The 24,297-nt window shown below is 40.4% G+C and overlaps 1 protein-coding gene across 4 annotated transcripts in view; it reads left to right on the forward strand.

Annotated features, from left to right (window-relative positions):
* The window catches only part of LOC128645632 (ras-related protein Rab-5B), a 207,745-nt gene that overhangs the window by 151,127 nt on the left and 32,321 nt on the right, over positions 1–24,297 (forward strand). For all 4 annotated transcript variants that reach the window (XM_053698752.1, XM_053698750.1, XM_053698753.1 and 1 more), the window contains exons 4-5: positions 13,198–13,320; positions 13,514–13,607. In XM_053698752.1, coding sequence (XP_053554727.1) covers positions 13,198–13,320; positions 13,514–13,607 — 217 coding nt within the window. The remainder of the gene's footprint in view (positions 1–13,197; positions 13,321–13,513; positions 13,608–24,297) is intronic.

The following is a 24,297-nucleotide window of genomic DNA, read 5'->3' on the forward strand; positions in this document are numbered from 1 at the left end:
GGACTCTTGCTAATATGAAAGAAATGAATTTATCAGGTAAGTTCTTACATAAATTGTTTTTTTGTCCCTGACCTCTCCTGATTCTTCAAATTTCTTTATAACAGCTTGAATACCACATCTTGAGTATCCAGTTTGTTTGCTGATTTCCCTTTGAGAGTGCCCTTGCTGATGCAAAAACATAATTTATGTAAGAACTTTCCTGAAATTAATTTCTTTCATATTGGCAAGATTCCATGAGTTATTGGGGTATGGGATATACAATCCTACCAGGAGGGGCAAAGTTTCCCAAACCTCAAAATGTCTATAAATACACCCCTCACCACACCCACAATTCAGTTTAACGAATAGCCATGTAGTGGGGTGATAGAAAAAGGAGTAAAAAGCATCAAAAAAGAACTAAAAATATAATTGTGCTTTATAAAAATATAACCACCATAAAAAGGGTGTGTCTCATGGACTCTTGCTCATATGAAAGAAATTAATTTATCAGGTAAGTTATTACATAAATTGTTTTCTTTCATGTAATTAGCAAGAGTCCATGAGCTAGTGACGTATGGGATAGTAATAACCAAGATGTGGTACTCCACAGAAGAGTCACTAGAGAGGGAGGGATACAAATAAAAACAGCCATTTTCCACTTAAAAAATTAAATCCACATCCAAAAAAAAAAAAGTTTTTCTCATAGTTGAAAAGAAAAAACTTATAGCATAAACAGAGGAATCAAACTGAAACAGCTGCCTGAAGAACTTTGCTACCAAAAACTGCTTCCAAAGAGGCAAATACATCAAAATGGTAGAATTTGGAAAATGTATGCAAAGAAGACCAAGTTGCTGCTTTGCAAATCTGATCAACTGAAGCTTCATTCTTAAAAGCCCACAAAGTAGAAACTGATCTAGTAGAATGAGCTGTGATTCTCTGAGGCAGGGCCTGACCCGACTCCAAATAAGCCTGATGAATCCAAAAGCTTTAACCAGGATGCCAAGAAAATGTCAGAAGCTTTCTGACCTTTCCTAGGGCCAGAAAAGACAACAAATAGACTAGAAGTCTTCCTGAAATCTTTAGTAGCTTCAACATAATATTTCAAAGCTCTTACAACATCCAGAGAATGTAAGGATCTCTCCAAAGAATTCTTAGGATTTGGACACAAAGAGGGAACAACAATTTCCCTATTAATGTTGTTAGAATTCACAACTTTAGGTAAAAACTTAAATTAAGTCTGCAAAACTGCCTTAGCCTGATGGAAAATCGGAAAATGAGACTCACAAGAAAGAGCAGATAACTCGGAAACTCTTCAAGCAGAAGAGATAGCTAAAAGGAACAACACTTTCCAAGAAAGTAGTTTTAATATCCAAAGAATGCATAGACTCAAAAGCAGGAGTCTATAAAGCCTTCAAACCAAATTAAGACTCCAAGGAGGAGAGATTGATTTAATGACAGGCTTGATAAGGACCAAAGCCTGCACAAAACAGTGAATATCAGGAAGCTTAGCAATCTTTCTATGAAATAAAACAAAGAGCAGAGATTTGTCCCTTCAAGGAACTTGCAGACAAACCTTCATCCAAACCATCCTGAAGAAACTGTCAAATTCTAGGAATTCTAAAAGAATGCCAGGAAAATTTGAGAATAACGCCAGGAAATATGTCTTCCAAACTCGACAATAAATCTTCCTAGAAACAAATTTACGAGCCTGTAACATAGTATCAATCACTGAGTCAGAGAAACCTCTATGACTAAGCACTAAGTGTTCAATCTCCATACCTTCAAATTTAACGATTTGAGATCCTGATAGAAAAACGGTCCTTGAGACAGAAGGTCTGGTCTTAAAGGAAGTGGCCAAGGTTGGCAACTGGACATCAGAACAAGATCCGCATACCAAAACCTGTGAGGCCATGCTGGTGCTACCAGAAACACAAACGGTTGTTCCATGATGATCTTAGAGGTCACTCTTGGAAGAAGAACTAGAGGCGGGAAGATATATAAGAAGGTTGGTAAAACCAAGGAACCGCTCCGCCTGAGGATCCCTGGACAAGTACCTGGGAAGTTTCTTGTTTAGATGGGAAGCCATCCGATCTATTTCTGGAAGACCCCACATCTGAACAATCTGAAAAAAACACATCTGGATGGAGAGACCACTCCCCCGGATGTAAAGTCTGACGGCTGAGATAATTTGCTTCCCAATTGTCTACACCTGGGATATGTACCGCAGAAATTGTACAAGAGCTGGATTCCACCCAAGAAAGTATCTGAGATACTTCTTTCATAGCTTGGGGACTGTGAGTCCCACCCTGATGATTGACACATGCCACAGTTGTGATATTGCCTGTCTGAAAACAAATGAATGGTTCTCTCTTCAACAGAGGCCAAACCTAAAGAGCCCTGAAAATAGCACGGAGTTCTAAAATATTGATTGGTAACCTCGCCTCTTGAGATTTCCAAACCGCTTGTGCTGTCAAAGATCCCCAGACAGCTCCTCAACTTGAAAGACTTGCATCTGTTGTGATTACAGTCCAGGTTGGATGAACAAAAGAGGCCCCTTGAGCTATACGATTTTGATCTAACCACCAAGTTAGAGAGAGACGAACATTGGGATTTAAGGATATTAATTGTGATATCCTTGTATAATCCCTGCACCATTGATTCAGCATACAAAGCTGAAGAAGTCTCATATGAAAACGAGCAAAGGGGATCACGTCTGATGGTGCAGTCATGAGACCTAAAACTTCCATGCACATAGCCACTGAAGGGATTGATTGAGACTGAAGGTTTTGACAAGCTGAAAACAAATATTTTTTTGTCTCTTGTCTGTTAGAGACAGAGTCATGGACACTGAATCTATCTGGAAACCTAAAAAGGTGACCCTTGTCTGAGGAATCAAGGAACTTTTTGGTAAATTGATCCTCCAACCATGTATTTGAAGAAACACTAGTTGATTTGTGTGAGATTCGGCAGAATGTAAAGACTGAGCTAGTACTAAGATATCGTCCAAATAAGGAAACACTGCAATACCCTGTTCTCTGATTACAGAGAGTAGGGCACCGAGAACCTTTGAAAAAATTCTTGGAGCTGTCGCTAGGCCAAATGGAAGAGCGACAAATTAGTAATTATTGTCTAGAAAAGAGACTCTCAGAAACCTATAGTGGTCTGGATGAATCGGAATATGAAGATATGTATCCTGTAAGTTTATTGTGGACATATAATGACCTTGCTGAACAAAAGGCAGAATAGTCCTTATAGTCACCATTTTGAAAGTGTGCACACTCAAAAAAACTATTCAAAATTTTCAGATTCAGAACTGTCCTGAATGAATTTTCTTTTTTTGGGACAATGAATAGATTTGAATAAAACCCCAGACCCTGTTCCTGAAACGGAACTGGTATGATTACCCCTAAAAGCTCTAGATCTGAAACACACTTCAGAAAAGCTTGAGCCTTCACTGGATTTGCTGGAATGTGTGACAGAAAAAAATCTTCTCACAGGAGGTCTTACTCTGGAACCTGTTAGATACCCTTGAGAGACACGACTCTGAATCCATTGATTTTGGACAGAATCTGCCTAAATGTTTTGGAAAAATTTTAATCTGCCCCCCACATGCTGAGCTAGAATGAGGGCCGCACCTTCATTTTTACTTGGGGGCTGGCTATGGTTTCTTAAAAGGCTTGGATTTATTCCAACTTGAAGGCTTCCAATTGGAACCAGATTCTTTGGGGGAAGGATTGGCTTTCTGATCCTTCTGTCGAAAAGAACGAAAAAGATTAGAAGCTTTAGATTTACCTTTAGATCTTTTATCCTGAGGTTGAAAAAACTCCCTTTCCCCCAGTGACAGTTGAAATAATTGAATCCAACTGAGAACCAAATAAATTGTTACCTTGGAAAGAAAGAGATAGTAATATAGACTTAGATACCATGTCAGCATTCCAATATTTGAGCCACAAAACTCTTAGACATAGATTTAACATCAATATTGATTATATCAAAAATAGCATTACAGATAAAATGATTAGCATGTTGAAGCAAGCGAACAATGCTAGACAAATCAGAATCTGTTTCCTGTTGCGCTAAGCTTTCCAACCAAAATGTTGATGCAGCTGTAACATCAGCCATGGATATAGCAGGCCTAAGAATGTAGCCAGAAAATAAATAAGCTTTCCTTAGATAAGATTCAAGTTTCCTATCTAAAGGGTCCTTAAAAGAAGTACCATCTTCCATAAGAATATTAGTAGGTTTGGCAAGAGTAGAAATAGCCCCATCAACTTTGGGGATTTTTTCCCAAATCTCCAATCTAACTGCTGGCAAAGGATACAACTTTTTAAACCTAGAAGAAGGAAATCATATCAGAAATAGCATCAGGAACGGGAAAAACCTCTGGAGTAACCACAGGAGGTTTATAAACAGAATTTAAACGTTGACTAGTTTTAGTATCAAGAAGACTAGTTTCCTCAATATCCAATGTAATCAACACCTCTTTTAACAAGGAACAAATATACTCTATCTTCAAGAGATAAGTAGATTTGTCAGTGTCAATATCTGAGGTAGGATTTTCTGAACCAGATAGATCCTCATCAGAGGAGGGTAATTCAGTATGTTGTTGGTCATTGAAATTTCACCAACCTTATGAGAAGTTTTAAAAGACCTTTTAGGTTCATTAGAAGGCGGAATAGCAGAAAAAGCCTTCTGAATCGCATCAGCAATAAAATCTTTTATATTCACAGTGATATCATGTACATTAGATATTAAAGGAACAACAGGTATTATACTAGTACTGATGGATACATTATCTGCATGTAAAAGCTTATCATGACAACTGTTACATACTACAGCTGGAGATATAATCTCCGCTAATTTACAACAGATACACTTGGCTTTGGTAGAACTGTTATCAGGCAGCAAGGTTCCAACAGTGGTTTCTGAGACAGGATCAGATTGAGACATCTTGCAAATGTAAGAGAAAAAACAACATGTTATGCAAAATTATCAATTTCCTTATATGGCAGTTTGAGGAATGGGAAAATATGCAAACAGCATAGCCATCTGAGCATAAAAAAGGCAAGAGGCATATAGGAAGTGGGGTTTAAATAATTAAATTATTTGGCGCCAAGTATGATGCTCAACGCAAAATGAAATTGTTTGGCGCTAACAACATTGGGAAATGACGCGACTCGCATCATGGCAGACACAACCTTGTGCAAGGAAACCTGGCGTCAACTAAGACGCCGGAAATGACGAACTTGTGTCACCGAACGTACCTTTGCGCCAAAAAAAATTTCTCACACCAAGAATGACGCAATAAATATCAGCATTTTGTGACCTCGCAAGTCTAATTTTGCCCGCGAAAATTAATGAAAAAGTAGTCAATTTAAAGAAAAGACTATACCCCAAGTAAGAAAAAATATCTTCCTAAATATGTTTCCCAATTTTGAAACTGATAGTCTGCAAATAGAAATAAACATAAACCTGACTCATGGCAAATATAAGTACAATACATATATTTAAAACTTTATATGAATACATAAAGTGCCAAACCATAGCTGAGAGTGTCTTAAGTAATGAAAAAAAACTTACCGAAAGACACCCATCCACATATAGCAGATAGCCAAACCAGTACTGAAACCGTATCAGTAGAGGTAATGGAATATGATATATCGTCGATCTGAAAAGGGAGGTAGGAGATGAATCTCTACGACCGATAACAGAGAACCTTTGAAAAGATTTCCCGTGAAGAAAACCATAGAATCAATAGGTGCTGCTCTCTTCACATCCCTCTTACAAACACTGTACTCTTAGAGGAATCTGGCTTCAAAATGCTGAAAAGCGCATATCACAGAAGAAAATCAAGCACAAACTTACTTCACCACCTCCACGGGAGGCAAAGTTTGTAAAACTGAATTGTGGGTGTGGTGAGGGGTGTATTTATAGGCATTTTGAGGTTTGGGAAACTTTTCCCCTCCAGGTAGGATTGTATATCCCATACGTCACTAGCTCATGGACTCTTGCCAATTACATGAAAGAAAGTATGATTTTATGTCTGTCAAATTCTGTGATCTTTGGCATTTTGAATGGAATGATGGGATTTAAATGTGGTCTTTATTAGCAAGCTTCCAATGAATTTAACTCAAACACATGTATGTAATGCTCAAGCATGACTTGCGCAAACCTGGTGTAAGAGACCTTTATCATACCCAGTCATTTTGACATGAAATAGTAGGACAAATACAGGTGTTAGCAATTACATTAATTAGGGTTTCATTCCATTTAGGTTTACGAGAGCCAGGTTCCTGCTATTGCTCAAGTGTAAGGGGAGGTCACACTAAATACTTGCCACTTTAGCCTATAGAAGCTGTGTTTTTTTCAGATTTTTTTTTTTTTTTTCTTCCAGTTTTTTTTTTTATACTGATTATAAATATCCTGTATTCCAATAAAGAGACTAATGTAATGGTGGCATAAGACACTTGCACAGTACTGTATATGTATGTGTATATTATTTGTTTTGTATTTTTACTTTTAACTGCATCTGTTTAAAAAAAAAACGGACAAAAAAAACCTGTGGTATGTTTACAGAAGGAGGCAGAAATGCATATGTAAGCATAGGAATTAATTATATCTCTCACATGACAGGAAGCAAAGGAAAATCCCGGACATACTGGTCATCCTTCTGATCTATATGAATGCGCTGTTCCTTTTGTTGTTCCTAGTAATTCAGTTTTTCACGGGATACTATAATTGTTAGCAGGGAAACACCCAGTGTAACTAGCTTAAAGGGCATTATACACAAAATTATTATCGGCTATTTAAATAAAGCATTAGGTGTAGATAAATTGACATGCATTACCTGTTTTGCAGCTAACTCTCCTAAAAATGGGATAAACCATGCAGGGTGTTTCACTGAATAAGTACACCTACTGTACTATACTCTAATCACTAAGCTATTGTTTTCCCCTAAAACAAGGCAAGTTGAGAGAGAGTTTTTTTATAAAAATTCAGCCTACGTAAAAGCTTGCTTCATATGGGATTCTCTGGTTCTAATCTACCAGTGATAATATCCACAGAGAGAACCAGACATACTTTGTGGTGTTGAATGCAAAAATGTCCAGACACTTCTGTTTGTGTCTTTTTATTTGGAGAATCTGATTTATTGTAAATTCAAATCTGACAAGAATGAACATTGTCAGTAATATTTACAGTGTTTTATAACAGGAGAACACAATACAGTGACAGTAATAGAGTAGGCACACAGGCCCTCCCTTAAACCAGCTAATCAAAACTGGCTGCAATGAACATTCCTTCACGTTTTTATAAGGGTTAACAATACCTTTACATCAATTCCAAATTGTACAAATGTAGAACCTTATTCAGTGTTTTCTTTCAATTTGTTTTTGTTACCCTTTCATGATTGTTAAAGCAGAAGCGAGTTTGTTAGTGTGACCACTAAAACTGTTAAATGTTTCTTCAGCCGTGATTTCTTGAGAGAGATCAAATCTCCACAGTCAAAAGAACCTTTAAAGGGACAGGAAACCCAAAAATGTTTCTTTCATGATTTAGGTAGAACATACAATTTTATACAACTTGCCAGTTTACTTCTATTATCAAATATACTTCATTCTCTTGGTATCATTTGTTGAAAGAGCAGCAATGCACTACTGGTTTCTAACTGAACACATGGGTGAGCCAATGACAAAAATTATTTATTTTTACCAGTGAAACCAATATAACATCTCAACATTCACAAATATACATTTCTGACATTCAAAAACAAAACAAAAACAAATCAGTGACCAATATAGCCACCTTTCTTTGCAAGGACACTCAAAAGCCTGCCATCCATGGATTCTGTCAGCGTTTTGATCTGTTCACCATCAACATTGCGTGCAACAGCAACCACAGCCTCCCAGACAATGTTCAGAGAGGTGTACTGTTTTCCCTCCTTGTAAATCTCACATTTGATGATGGACCACAGGTTCTCAATGGGGTTCAGATCAGGTGAACAAGGAGGCCATGTCATTAGATTTTCTTCTTTTATACCCTTTCTTGCCAGCCACGCTGTGGAGTACTTGGACGCGTGTGATGGAGCATTGTCTGCATGAAAATCATGTTTTTCTTGAAGGATGCAGACTTCTTCCTGTACGACTGCTTGAAGAAGGTGTCTTCCAGAAACTGGCAGTAGGACTGGGAGTTGAGCTTGACTCCATCCTCAACCCGAAAAGGCCCCGCAAGCTCATCTTTGATGATACCAGCCCAAACCAGTACTCCACCTCCACCTTGCTGGCATCTGAGTCGGACTGGAGCTCTCTGCCCTTTACCAATCCAGCCACGGGCCCATCCATCTGGCCCATCAAGACTCACTCTCATTTCATCAGTCCATAAAACCTTAGAAAAATCAGTCTTGAGATATTTCTTGGCCCAGTCTTGACGTTTCAGCTTGTGTGTCTTGTTCAGTGGTGGTCGTCTTTCAGCCTTTCTTACCTTGGCCATGTCTCTGAGTATTGCACACCTTGTGCTTTTGGGCACTCCAGTGATGTTGCAGCTCTGAAATATGGCCAAACTGGTGGCAAGTGGCATCTTGGCAGCTGCACGCTTGACTTTTCTCAGTTCATGGGCAGTTATTTTGCGCCTTGGTTTTTCCACAAGCTTCTTGTGACCCTGTTGACTATTTTGAATGAAATGCTTGATTGTTCGATGATCACGCTTCAGAAGCTTTGCAATTTTAAGAGTGCTGCATCTCTCTGCAAGATATCTCACTATTTTTTACTTTTCTGAGCCTGTCAAGTCCTTCTTTTGACCCATTTTGCCAAAGGAAAGGAAGTTGCCTAATAATTATGCACACCTGATATAGGGTGTTGATGTCATTAGACCACACCCCTTCTCATTACAGAGATGCACATCACCTAATATGCTTAATTGGTAGTAGGCTTTCGAGCCTATACAGCTTGGAGTAAGACAACATGCATAAAGAGGATGATGTGGTCAAAATACTCATTTGCCTAATAATTCTGCACTCCCATTGTATGTGTATGTATATGTGTATGTATATATGTATATATATATATATATATATATATATATATATATATATATACACACATACATACATACATACATACATACATACATACATACATACACACATATATATATATATATATATATATATATATATATACATACATACATACATACATACACATATATATATACATACATACATACATACAATATAAAAAGTCTACACACCCCTGTTAAAATGTCAGGTTTCTGTGATGTAAAAAAATGAGACAAAGATAAATAATTTCAGAACTTTTTCCACCTTTAATGTGACCTATAAACTGTACAACTCAATTGAAAAACAAACTGAAATCTTTTAGGTAAAGGGAAATAAAATAAAATAATATGGTTGCATAAGTGTGAACACCCTTTTATAACTGGGGATGTAGCTGTGTTCAGAATTAAGCAATCACATTCAAAATCATGTTAAATAGGAGTCAGTACACACCTGTCATCATTTAAAGTGCCTCTGATTAACCCCAAATAAAGTTCAGCTGTTCTAGTAGGTCTCTCCTGACATTTTGTTAGTCGCATCCTACAGCAAAAGCCATGGTCCGCAGAGAGCTTCTAAAGCATCAGAGGGATCTCATTGTTAAAAGGTATCAGTCAGGAGAAGGGTACAAAAGAATTTCCAAGGAATTAGATATACCATGGAACACAGTAAAGAATGTCATCATCAAGTGAAGAAAATATGACACAACAGTGACATTACCAAGAACTGGATGTCCCTCCAAAATTGATGAAAAGACGAGAAGAAAACTGGTCTGGGAGGCTGCCAAGAGGCCTACAGCAACATTAAAGGAGCTGCAGGAATATCTGCCAAGTACTGGCTGTGTGGTACATGTGACAACAATCACCCGTATTCTTCATTTGTCTGGACTATGGGGTAGAGTGGCAAGATAAATACAAAAAAATGTGTGTTAAAAAACATGTGTTAAACATTTTAATAAAAATGCTTAAACTAAAGTAGTTATAAAGCACAATTTTTTTTATTTATCTCGCAAATAAAAGTAAACAAAAAGTATTTCTTTCCTAAGATATGGTGAGTCCACGGAATCATCAATTACTAGTGGGAATATCACTCCTGGCCAGCAGGAGGAGGCAAAGAGCACCACAGCAAAGCTGCTATATATGTCACTTCCCTTACCCATAACCTCCAGTAATTCTCTTTGCCTGCGGTGCAAGGAGAGAGGTGAAGTTTTGGGGTCTGATCTACAATCAAGATTTTTTTATTTTAAAGCAGAGTAGGTTTGCTCTGATCTTTCTAAAGGGTCTAGCCTTAGTCCATGTCAGCCTCTTCAGTAGGGCAATGGTGGCTTTTAAGCAATTGAGAACTTGTGGGGTACAATCCTCACTGCGTTTTCCCAAAACATTTTGCTGCCCTATTTAGCCTGAGTAAGTTTATTCAGTCTTTCTGTATTTCAACAGGTCCATGTGAGGGATGGCATCCTCTCAAACCAGGTGAGCTGTCCTGCTGCCGGACAGATAAATATTGAGGTAAGTGCCGGTTTTATTTTTCTATGTAGCAGGGAAAAATTTGGCACTTATTCATCTGAAACGCTGCAGGGGGATGTTTTTTATTATTCCTGTCAGGGTGCAGGTTTTTATGACAGTTTTTGCAAGCACTGTTAGTGGAGGAGTTATTTATTTTATTGATGGCTCAGTGAGGATCCGTTTTTAGTAACAGATTATGTACTTTTTGGGGGGGTTTTATTGTTTGTTTTTAAGCCTGTTTTTCAAGAAAGTTGTTTACATTTTTTTAATTTAAATCCGGATTGTAAACAGGATCGTTTTTTTCCTCAGTTTGCTGCAGGTTGCAGGACAGGTAGGGCACCTCAGTAATTCCGCTGAGGTGTAGAGTGTTGCCTGGGGTATGTTTTCTTGATTTGGTAAATTTAAACGGAACATTTATTTAAGAATATTTTTTGGTTCTGTATTATATCCTTTGTTAAAAGATAAAAAATAAGTTAGTTTTTTTTTTTTTAATTTGCTTCTTTTTGTATTATGGATCAGGAGGCTGTGCAGGATGTTACCTGTAGCTTATGTTTTGATGCCCAGGTGGAACCCCCCAGTACCTTTTTGTTCATGTATTGAAAGAACTTGGAGAAATAGACTTTCTGACCTTGAGCCATCATTAGCTAAGGCGGATGCTGTTCAGGAGCCTCCTGTTTCAGATGTGCCGCAGCTTTCTCCTCAAGCGTCCCAATCCTATTCATCTGCACATGCAGTTCCATGCGTTTCCTCTCATGCTCCGTCTGGAGTTATTTTGCAGGATATTACTGCCCAGGTATCTTCTGTGGTATCTTAGGCGATGTCTGCTTTTCCCATGCTGTAGGGAAATCGCAAAAGGAAATTTAAAGAAACAAGGTTTCTGATCCTGATGTGGCTAATCAAAGTATTTCCTCTCAGAAGTCTGAGGATTAAGATTCTTTGGGTGCATCTGAGGGTGACATTTCGGATTCAGGCAGTATAATTCCTTATTCTGATGCTGAAGTTGTGTGGAAGGCTTGCTCAACTAAGAATTGGTTTAAACATTTATTTTTTCTGTACCTCTGATTTCGCAAATGCTATTTAATGTACAGATTGGTTTGAACTTCATGTCTCCAAGGATGTTGCTGTTAAGGCACTGCCACAGTTTTCTTCTTTTATGTCCCAAGCCTATATGGCGTCACATGCAGTGCCCTGTGGTTGCTCTCAATCTCCTGGAGGAGTGTATTTGCTTACAGAAGTTGCAAGCTCAGGTATCTTCTGTGGTATCTGCGGCTTGGTCTGTTTTCCTTTACTTCAAGGAAAAGGCAAGAGGACATTTTAAGTCCAAATTTATGCACCTGTCTAATTTAGTTTTGATGGATATTGCACATTTTCTGTTAATCCAATAAACCTCATTTCACTACTGAAATATTACTTTGTCCTTTAGTTATTTGATAGATCAAAATAAAATTGCTGATCCAAATACCCAATTATTTATAACTGAAAATCATGGAAATTGTCAGGGGTGCCTAAACTTTTGCATACAATTGTATATATGCAGCCACCAATCAACTGCTAAAACCTAGGTTCTCTGCTGCTCCTGAGCTTGCCTAGATAAACTTTTCAGCAAAGGATAACAAGAGAAGGATGCAAATTATAAGTAAATTTGAAAGTTGTTTAAAATTGTATTCTCTATCTGAATCATGGAAGAAAACTTTTTTTAGTCGATAAAAACCAGAAGAGACGATAGAGGCCCATTTATCAAGCTCTGAATGGAGCTTGAGGGCCCGCTGCTCCATAACCCTGTCTGTCTGCTCTTAGCAGGCGGACAGAGATCGCCACAATTCAACCCGATAGAGTACGATCGTTTTGATTGACACCCCTTGGCCGCGAATCTGCAGGGGGCAGCGTTGCACCAGCAGTTCACAAGAGTTGCTGGTGTAATACTGAATACGGAGAGCGTATTGCTCTCCGCATTCAGCGAAGTCTGTCGGACCTGATCTGCACTGTTGGATCAGGTCCGACAGACCTTTGATAAATAGGCCTCTGAGTCTGCCCGTATGTGTTTGAAGAATAAAGTTACTCACTTTGTAGGAGTTACAAATATTTTTATTTTTTAAATGTATTTTTGTATGCATTAAAAAGTGATCTGACGCTCAGTAAGCTTATATACTATCCTGTAGCATGGAAACGTACTGCACGTTTGGGATAGTGTTGCTTTACAAATGAATCCACCTTCACAGATTAGAAACCTGCTTGACCTCTCTATGCACTCCGGCTATCAGGTCTATTATTATAATTTGTTTTTGGGCCTTGATTCTTTGTACTCCATTGTAAATACTTGACCTTATATATTGGGTGGCATTCATTAACTAATTCAACAACATTTACTCAAATGCTTACACTATTTCACTTTTTTGTGCCATATTTTTTTCTCAGGTGTTACATCTCCTCTAATAGCTCTTATGCTCCCAAAGGCTAATTTTGGCATTTATTAGGATTTTGGAATCTGAAAAACATTACTGTAATTCAGCAGTCAGGGAAAGGATCATATACATGTATTTTTTGTTTTAGTTTACAGATCCAAGGTTTAATGCTTTTAATAATATAATTATACCCTTTTTTGTTTGTTTTTAGCAAGCTTTCTTATGAAGCTTACATATTTTACATGTACTTCTTACCCAACTTTAGGAGACGTTTGACCGGGCCAAGGCGTGGGTGAAAGAGCTGCAGCGACAGGCCAGTCCTAATATAGTCATTGCTTTATCTGGCAACAAATCTGACTTGGCAGAAAAGAGGATGGTGGAATATGAGGTAGGCTCATACAGCATGCGCGGTAGTAAAACTTCCCAGATGGAGTGACCAGTTCCAATGTTACCGTTTAAATGTAACCATTTTTCGCTATCTCTTACTACAGCTAATGCATGTTAGATCAGAATATGAATAATGTCACCTTTGTTTATCAAACATTTTAAATTCAATTACTAACTATATTGTTTATCTGCAGGAGGCACAGGCATATGCAGAAGATACTGGGCTATTATTCATGGAGACTTCTGCAAAAACCGCTGTGAATGTTAATGATTTATTTCTAGCAATAGGTATGTTTAGTGACTTTGTCGTCATCAACCTTTATATTTGATATTTTCCCCATCCCACACTTCTCTCTTTAGTGATAACACAAAGTGGATTGATTGTATGTATGTGTTGGTCTCTTTATATAAATAGTGAGAAAAATATATAATTTAACCCCTTCTGAAAATGTACAACCTTGTGTCTTTCATACGGTCAATGTGAATACTGTTGCATTTTAAATAAATGCTGTAATCATATTTTATACATTTTTGTTTATTTATTTTTTTAATAACACTTCGCAATATCGTATATATAATATCAAAGGGTTGGCCAAATTTATATCAATCTATTGTAAATATACCTCTTTTTCCCTGGCTGTACTTTCTACCCGTGCAGTAGCCATCTTGTAAGTGGAGTGTCATAAATCTTTAATCTAGCAGTTTTGTAAAGCTGTTGCTTGGTCTGTAGATTTTTTCCAAGTTCTGTTGTTTTAATCGTTTTGAATTTGCTGTGATTGCTTTTGGCAGAAGATTTCAAACTGATGTTTCTATAAGATTTGTCTAGGTCAACCAGACCTCATTATACCCTCCCTACAGATAATTCTTACTGCTTTGGTACCAACTTATTCACCTTCTGCTTCATGTGCTGTCAACATAAATAAGGTTTTCTCCTAGTCCATCCTTTTTTTCTCATATTTTGGCTGACCGCATATCGCTTTATGGCTATGGCCTGACTCTCGGTTGAGTGTTGTAACTGGAGAGATAGACAAGTGCGCGGGAGAGGAAAGGCTAAAGTTCCGTTAACCATTTGATGTCTCTAGTAGTAGTGACTTGCTGATGACACATGTTCATCATCCACACAGTGCCTTTAAATTGGATGACGACCAGGTGTCATCATTCTGGGGTGCTTTTGTGAGCACTTGAGGCCTTTACAAGGTAGCAGAGCAGTTTGTAAATGCATTATGCCCAAAAACCCAGATGTGCTGGGCTGCTACAGGCAGAATCGAGGTGGATGGAGAGTAAGTATAAAAACCCCTCCGTTTCAGTTCCCTTTTCTCCAACATAGGTGTGTCCGGTCCACGGCGTCATCCTTACTTGTGGGGATATTCTCTTCCCCAACAGGAAATGGCAAAGAGCCCAGCAAAGCTGGTCACATGATCCCTCCTAGGCTCCGCCTACCCCAGTCATTCTCTTTGCCGTTGTACAGGCAACATCTCCACGGAGATGGCTTAGAGTTTTTTAGTGTTTAACTGTAGTTTTTATTATTCAATCAAGAGTTTGTTATTTTAAAATAGTGCTGGTATGTACTATTTACTCTGAAACAGAAAAGAGATGAAGATTTCTGTTTGTATGAGGAAAATGATTTTAGCAACCGTTACTAAAATCCATGGCTGTTCCACACAGGACTGTTGAGAGGAATTAACTTCAGTTGGGGGAACAGTGTGCAGTCTTTTGCTGCTTGAGGTATGACACATTCTAACAAGACGATGTAATGCTGGAAGCTGTCATTTTCCCTATGGGATCCGGTAAGCCATTTCTCCAACATAGGTGTGTCCGGTCCACGGCGTCATCCTTACTTGTGGGGTATTCTCTTCCCCAACAGGAAATGGCAAAGAGCCCAGCAAAGCTGGTCACATGATCCCTCCTAGGCTCCGCCTACCCCAGTCATTCTCTTTGCCGTTGTACAGGCAACATCTCCACGGAGATGGCTTAGAGTTTTTTAGTGTTTAACTGTAGTTTTTATTATTCAATCAAGAGTTTGTTATTTTGAAATAGTGCTGGTATGTACTATTTACTCAGAAACAGAAAAGAGATGAAGATTTCTGTTTGTATGAGGAAAATGATTTTAGCAACCGTCACTAAAATCCATGGCTGTTCCACACAGGACTGTTGAGAGCAATTAACTTCAGTTGGGGGAACAGTGTGCAGTCTCTTGCTGCTTGAGGTATGACACATTCTAACAAGACGATGTAATGCTGGAAGCTGTCATTTTCCCTATGGGATCCGGTAAGCCATGTTTATTACGATCGTAAATAAGGGCTTCACAAGGGCTTATTAAAACTGTAGACTTTTTTTGGGCTAAATCGATTCATTATTAACACATATTTAGCCTTGAGGAATCATTTTATCTGGGTATTTTGATATAATAATATCGGCAGGCACTGGTTTAGACACCTTATTCTTTAGGGGCTTTCCCAAAGCATAAGCAGAGCCTCATTTTCGCGCCGGTGTTGCGCACTTGTTTTTGAGAGGCATGGCATGCAGTCGCATGTGAGAGGAGCTCTGATACTTAGAAAAGACTTTCTGAAGGCGTCATTTGGTATCGTATTCCCCTTTGGGCTTGGTTGGGTCTCAGCAAAGCAGATACCAGGGACTGTAAAGGGGTTAAAGTTCAAAACGGCTCCGGTTCCGTTATTTTAAGGGTTAAAGCTTCCAAATTTGGTGTGCAATACTTTTAAGGCTTTAAGACACTGTGGTGAAAATTTGGTTAATTTTGAACAATTCCTTGTGTGTTCAGTTTAAAATTTAAAGTGACAGTAACGGTTTTATTTTAAAACGTTTTTTGTACTTTATCAAGTTTATGCCTGTTTAACATGTCTGAACTACCAGATAGACTGTGTTCTGAATGTGGGGAAGCCAGAATTCCTATTCATTTAAATAAATGTGATTTATGTGATAATGACAATGATGCCCAAGATGATTCCTCAAGTGAGGGGAGTAAGCATGGTACTGCATCATTCCCTCCTTCGTCTACACGAGTCTTGCCCACTCAGGAGGCCCCTAGTACATCTAGCGCGCCAATACTCCTTACTATGCAACAATTAACGGCTGTAATGGATAATTCTGTCAAAAACATTTTAGCCAAAATGAACACTTATCAGCGTAAGCGCGGCTGCTCTGTTTTAGATACTGAAGAGCATGACGACGCTGATAATAATATTTCTGAAGGGCCCCTAACCCTGTCTGATGGGGCCAGGGAGGTTTTGTCTGAGGGAGAAATTACTGATTCAGGGAACATTTCTCAACAGGCTGAACCTGATGTGATTGCATTTAAATTTAAGTTGGAACATCTCCGCATTCTGCTTAAGGAGGTATTATCCACTCTGGATGATTGTGACAAGTTGGTCATCCCAGAGAAACTTTGTAAAATGGACAAGTTCCTAGAGGTGCCGGGGCTCCCAGAAGCTTTTCCTATACCCAAGCGGGTGGCGGACATTGTTAATAAAGAATGGGAAAGGCCCGGTATTCCTTTCGTCCCTCCCCCCATATTTAAAAAATTGTTTCCTATGGTCGACCCCAGAAAGGACTTATGGCAGACAGTCCCCAAGGTCGAGGGAGCGGTTTCCACTTTAAACAAACGCACCACTATACCCATAGAGGATAGTTGTGCTTTCAAAGATCCTATGGATAAAAAATTAGAAGGTTTGCTTAAAAAAATGTTTGTTCAGCAAGGTTACCTTCTACAACCAATTTCATGCATTGTCCCTGTCGCTACAGCCGCATGTTTCTGGTTCGATGATCTGATAAGAGCGGTCGATAGTGATTCTCCTCCTTTGGAGGAGATTATGGACAGAATCAATGCTCTCAAATTGGCTAATTCTTTCACCCTAGACGCCACTTTGCAATTGGCTAGGTTAGCGGCTAAGAATTCTGGGTTTGCTATTGTGGCGCGCAGAGCGCTTTGGTTGAAATCTTGGTCGGCTGATGCGTCTTCCAAGAACAAGCTACTTAACATTCCTTTCAAGGGGAAAACGCTGTTTGGCCCTGACTTGAAAGAGATTATCTCTGATATCACTGGGGGTAAGGGCCACGCCCTTCCTCAGGATCGGCCTTTCAAGGCAAAAAATAAACCTAATTTTCGTCCCTTTCGTAGAAACGGACCAGCCCAAGGTGCTACGTCCTCTAAGCAAGAGGGTAATACTTCTCAAGCCAAGCCAGCTTGGAGACCAATGCAAGGCTGGAACAAGGGAAAGCAGGCCAAGAAACCTGCCACTGCTACCAAGACAGCATGAAATGTTGGCCCCCGATCCGGGACCGGATCTGGTGGGGGGCAGACTCTCTCTCTTCGCTCAGGCTTGGGCAAGAGATGTTCTGGATCCTTGGGCGCTAGAAATAGTCTCCCAAGGTTATCTTCTGGAATTCAAGGGACTTCCCCCAAGGGGGAGGTTCCACAGGTCTCAGTTGTCTTCAGACCACATAAAAAGACAGGCATTCTTACATTGTGTAGAAGACCTGTTAAAAATGGGAGTGATTCATCCTGTTCCATTAAGAGAACAAGGGATGGGGTTCTACTCCAATCTGTTCATAGTTCCCAAAAAAGAGGGAACGTTCAGACCAATCTTAGATCTCAAGATCTTAAACAAGTTTCTCAAGGTTCCATCGTTCAAGATGGAAACCATTCGAACTATTCTTCCTTCCATCCAGGAAGGTCAATTCATGACCACGGTGGATTTAAAGGATGCGTATCTACATATTCCTATCCACAAGGAACATCATCGGTTCCTAAGGTTCGCATTCCTGGACAAACATTACCAGTTCGTGGCGCTTCCTTTCGGATTAGCCACTGCTCCAAGGATTTTCACAAAGGTACTAGGGTCCCTTCTAGCTGTGCTAAGACCAAGGGGCATTGCTGTAGTACCTTACTTGGACGACATTCTGATTCAAGCGTCGTCCCTTCCTCAAGCAAAGGCTCACACGGACATTGTCCTGGCCTTTCTCAGATCTCACGGATGGAAAGTGAACGTGGAAAAGAGTTCTCTATCCCCGTCAACAAGGGTTCCCTTCTTGGGAACAATAATAGACTCCTTAGAAATGAGGATTTTTCTGACAGAGGCCAGAAAAACAAAGCTTCTAGACTCTTGTCGGATACTTCATTCCGTTCCTCTTCCTTCCATAGCTCAGTGCATGGAAGTGATCGGGTTGATGGTAGCGGCAATGGACATAGTTCCTTTTGCGCGCATTCATCTAAGACCATTACAACTGTGCATGCTCAGTCAGTGGAATGGGGACTATACAGACTTGTCTCCGAAGATACAAGTAAATCAGAGGACCAGAGACTCACTCCGTTGGTGGCTGTCCCTGGACAACCTGTCACAAGGGATGACATTCCGCAGACCAGAGTGGGTCATTGTCACGACCGACGCCAGTCTGATGGGCTGGGGCGCGGTCTGGGGATCCCTGAAAGCTCAGGGTCTTTGGTCTCGGGAAGAATCTCTTCTACCGATAAATATTCTGGAACTAAGAGCGATATTCAATGCTCTCAAGGCTTGGCCTCAGCTAGCGAGGGCCAAGTTCATACGGTTTCAATCAGACAACATGACAACTGTTGCGTACCTCAACCATCAGGGGGGAACAAGGAGTTCCCTAGCGATGGAAGAAGTGACCAAAATCATTCTATGGGCGGAGTCTCACTCCTGCCACCTGTCTGCTATCCACATCCCAGGAGTGGAAAATTGGGAAGCGGATTTTCTGAGTCGTCAGACATTGCATCCGGGGGAGTGGGAACTCCATCCGGAAATCTTTGCCCAAGTCACTCAGCTGTGGGGCATTCCAGACATGGATCTGATGGCCTCTCGTCAGAACTTCAAAGTTCCTTGCTACGGGTCCAGATCCAGGGATCCCAAGGCGGCTCTAGTGGATGCACTAGTAGCACCTTGGACCTTCAAACTAGCTTATGTGTTCCCGCCGTTTCCTCTCATCCCCAGGCTGGTAGCCAGGATCAATCAGGAGAGGGCGTCGGTGATCTTGATAGCTCCTGCGTGGCCACGCAGGACTTGGTATGCAGATCTGGTGAATATGTCATCGGCTCCACCTTGGAAGCTACCTTTGAGACGAGACCTTCTTGTTCAGGGTCCGTTCGAACATCCGAATCTGGTTTCACTCCAGCTGACTGCTTGGAGATTGAACGCTTGATTTTATCGAAGCGAGGGTTCTCAGATTCTGTTATTGATACTCTTGTTCAGGCCAGAAAGCCTGTAACTAGAAAGATTTACCACAAAATTTGGAAAAAATATATCTGTTGGTGTGAATCTAAAGGATTCTCTTGGGACAAGGTTAAGATTCCTAGGATTCTATCCTTCCTTCAAGAAGGATTGGAAAAAGGATTATCTGCAAGTTCCCTGAAGGGACAGATTTCTGCCTTGTCGGTGTTACTTCACAAAAAACTGGCTGCTGTGCCAGATGTTCAAGCCTTTGTTCAGGCTCTGGTTAGAATTAAGCCTGTTTACAAACCTTTGACTCCTCCTTGGAGTCTCAATTTAGTTCTTTCAGTTCTTCAGGGGGTTCCGTTTGAACCCTTGCATTCCGTTGATATTAAGTTATTATCTTGGAAAGTTTTGTTTTTAGTTGCAATTTCTTCTGCTAGAAGAGTTTCAGAATTATCTGCTCTGCAGTGTTCTCCTCCTTATCTGGTGTTCCATGCAGATAAGGTGGTTTTACGTACTAAACCTGGTTTTCTTCCAAAAGTTGTTTCTAACAAAAACATTAACCAGGAGATTATCGTACCTTCTCTGTGTCCGAAACCAGTTTCAAAGAAGGAACGTTTGTTGCACAATTTGGATGTTGTTCGCGCTCTAAAATTCTATTTAGATGCTACAAAGGATTTTAGACAAACATCTTCCTTGTTTGTTGTTTATTCTGGTAAAAGGAGAGGTCAAAAAGCAACTTCTACCTCTCTCTCTTTTTGGATTAAAAGCATCATTAGATTGGCTTACGAGACTGCCGGACGGCAGCCTCCCGAAAGAATCACAGCTCATTCCACTAGGGCTGTGGCTTCCACATGGGCCTTCAAGAACGAGGCTTCTGTTGATCAGATATGTAGGGCAGCGACTTGGTCTTCACTGCACACTTTTACCAAATTTTACAAGTTTGATACTTTTGCTTCTTCTGAGGCTATTTTTGGGAGAAAGGTTTTGCAAGCCGTGGTGCCTTCCATTTAGGTGACCTGATTTGCTCCCTCCCTTCATCCGTGTCCTAAAGCTTTGGTATTGGTTCCCACAAGTAAGGATGACGCCGTGGACCGGACACACCTATGTTGGAGAAAACAGAATTTATGTTTACCTGATAAATTACTTTCTCCAACGGTGTGTCCGGTCCACGGCCCGCCCTGGTTTTTTTTTTTAATCAGGTCTGATAATTTATTTTCTTTAACTACAGTCACCACGGTACCATATGGTTTCTCCTATGCAAATATTCCTCCTTAACGTCGGTCGAATGACTGGGGTAGGCGGAGCCTAGGAGGGATCATGTGACCAACTTTGCTGGGCTCTTTGCCATTTCCTGTTGGGGAAGAGAATATCCCACAAGTAAGGATGACGCCGTGGACCGGACACACCGTTGGAGAAAGTAATTTATCAGGTAAACATAAATTCTGTTTTTTATTCACACAGTAAATAAGGGCTTCACAAGGGCTTATTAAGACTGTAGACATTTTCTGGGCTAAATCGATCATATTTACACATATTTAGCCTTGAGGAATCATTTAATCTGGGTATTTTTTGTAAAATAATATCAGCAGGCACTGTTTTAGACACTTTATTCTATTGGGGCTTTCCCTAATCATAGTCAGAGCCTCATTTTCGCGCCGGTATGGCGCACTTGTTTTTGAGAACAGCATGACATGCAGCTGCATGTGTGTGGAGCTCTGATACATAGAAAAGTCTTTCTGAAGGCATTATTGGGTATCGTATTCCCCTTTGGGCTTGGTTGGGTCTCAGCAAAGCAGATTCCAGGGACTGTAAAGGGGTTAAATATAAAAACGGCTCCGGTTCCGTTATTTTAAGGGTTAAAGCTTCCAAATTTGGTGTGCAATACTTTTAAGGCTTTAAGACTCTGTGGTGAAATTTTGGTGAATTTTGAACAATTCCTTCATACTTTTTCGTAATTGCAGTAATAAAGTGTGTTCAGTTTAAAATTTAAAGTGACAGTAACGGTTTTATTTTAAAACGTTTTTTGTGCTTTGTTATCAAGTTTATGCCTGTTTAACATGTCTGAACTACCAGATAGATTGTGTTCTGACTGTGGGGAAGCCAAGGTTCCTTTTCATTTAAATAGATGTGATTTATGTCATAATAAATTTAGTAAAAATGATGCCCAAGATGATTCCTCAAGTGAGGGGAGTAAGCATGGTACTGCATCATCCCCTCCTTCGTCTACACCAGTTTTGCCCATACAGGAGGCCCCTAGTACATCTAGCGTGCCAATACTCCTTACTATGCAACAATTAACGGCTGTAATGGATAATTCTATCAAAAACATTTTAGCCAATATGCCCACTTATCAGCGAAAGCGCGACTGCTCTGTTTTAGAAAATACTGAAGAGCATGAGGCCGCTGATGATATTGTTTCTGAAGGGCCCCTACGCCAGTCTGAGGGGGCCAGGGAGGTTTTGTCTGAGGGAGAAATTTCAGATTCAGGAAAAATTTCTCAACAAGCTGAACCTGATGTGATTACTTTTAAATTTAAGTTGGAACATCTCCGCGCTCTGCTTAAGGAGGTGTTATCCAATTTGGATGATTGTGATTATCTGGTCATTCCAGAAACACTATGTAAAATGGACAAGTTCCTAGAGGCCCCGGGGCCCCCCGAAGCTTTTCCTATACTCAAGCGGGTGGCGTACATTGTTAATAAAGAATGGGACAGGCCCGGTGTACCTTTCGTACCTCCCCCCATATTTAAAAATTGTTTCCTATAGTCGACCCTAGAAAGGACTTATGGCAGACAGTCCCCAAGGTCGAGGGGGCGGTTTCTACTCTAAACAAGCGCACCACTATACCCATAGAAGATAGTTGTGCTTCCACGATCCTATGGATAAAAAATTAGAAGGTTTGCTAAAAAAGATGTTTGTTCAGCAAGGTTACCTTCTACAACCAATTGCATGCATTGTCCCTGTCACTACAGCCGCGTGTTTCTGGTGCGATGAGCTAGAAAAGGCGATTATTAGTAATTCTTCTTCTTATGAGGAGATTATGGACAGAATTCGTGCTCTTAAATTGGCTAATTCTTTCACCCTAGACGCCACCTTGCAATTGGCTAGATTAGCGGCGAAAAATTCTGGGTTTGCTATTGTGGCGCGCAGAGCGCTTTGGTTAAAATCTTGGTCAGCGGATGCGTCTTCCAAGAACAAATTGTTTGACATTCCTTTCAAGGGGAAAACACTGTTTGGCCCTGACTTGAAAGAGTTTATCTCTGATATCACTGGGGGCAAGGGCCACGCCCTTCCTCAGAATAGGTCTTTCAAGGCCAAAAATAAACCTAATTTTCGTCCCTTTCGCAGAAACGGACCAGCCCCAAGTGCTACGTCCTCTAAGCAGGAGGGTAATACTTCTCAAGCCAATCCAGCCTGGAGACCAAGGCAAGGCTGGAACAAAGGAAAGCAGGCCAAGAAACCTGCCACTGCTCCCAAGACAGCATGAGATGCGGGCCCCCGGTTTCAATCAGACAACATGACGACTGTTGCGTACATCAACCATCAGGGGGGAACAAGGAGTTCCCTGGCGATGGAAGAAGTGACCAAAGTCATTCAATGGGCGGAGACTCGCTCCTGCCACCTGTCTGCAATCCACATCCCAGGAGTGGAAACTTGGGAAGCGGATTTTCTGATTCGTCAGACATTGCATCCGGGGGTGTGGGAACTCCATCCGGAAATCTTTGCCCAAATCACTCAACTGTGGGGCATTCCAGACATGGATCTGATGGCCTCTCGTTAGAACTTCAAGGTTCCTTGCTACGGGTCCAGATCCAGGGATCCCAAGGCGACTCTAGTAGATGCACTAGTAGCACCTTGGACCTTCAACCTAGCTTATGTATTCCCGCCGTTTCCTCTCATCCCCAGGCTGGTAGCCAGGATCAATCAGGAGAGGGCGTAGGTGATCTTGATAGCTCCTGCGTAACCATGCAGGACTTGGTAGGCAGTTCTGGTGAATATGTCATCGGCTTCACCATGGAAGCTACCTTTGAGACGAGACCTTCTTGTTCAAGGTCCGTTCGAACATCCGAATCTGGTCCTACTCCAGCTGACTGCTTGGAGATTGAACGCTTGATCTTATCAAAGCGAGGGTTTTCAGATTCTGTTATTGATACTCTTGTTCAGACCAGAAAGCCTGTAACTAGAAAAATTTACCACAAAATATGGAAAAAATATATCTGTTGGTGTGAATCTAAAGGATTCCCTTGGGACAAGGTAAAGATTCCTAGGATTCTATCCTTTCTTCAAGAAGGATTGGAGAAAGGATTATCTGCAAGTTCCTTGAAGGGACAGATTTCTGCCTTGTCTGTGTTACTTCACAAAGAGCTGGCAGCTGTGCCAGATGTTCAAGCCTTTGTTCAGGCTCTGGTTAGAATCAAGCCTGTTTACAAACCTTTGACTCCTCCTTGGAGTCTCAACTTAGTTCTTTCAGTTCTTCAGGGGGTTCCGTTTGAACCCTTACATTCCGTTGATATTAAGTTATTATCTTGGAAAGTTTTGTTTTTGGCTGCAATTTCTTCCGCTAGAAGAGTTTCAGAATTATCTGCTCTGCAGTGTTCTCCTCCTTATCTGGTGTTCCATGCAGATAAGGTGGTTTTACGTACTAAACCTGGTTTTCTTCCAAAAGTTGTTTCTAACAAAAACATTAACCAGGAGATAGTCGTGCCTTCTTTGTGTCCGAAACCAGTTTCGAAGAAGGAACGTTTGTTGCACAATTTGGATGTTGTTTGCGCTCTAAAATTCTATTTAGAT

This window comes from Bombina bombina, chromosome 1, assembly GCF_027579735.1.
Source record: "Bombina bombina isolate aBomBom1 chromosome 1, aBomBom1.pri, whole genome shotgun sequence".
Lineage (NCBI taxonomy): Eukaryota > Metazoa > Chordata > Amphibia > Anura > Bombinatoridae > Bombina > Bombina bombina.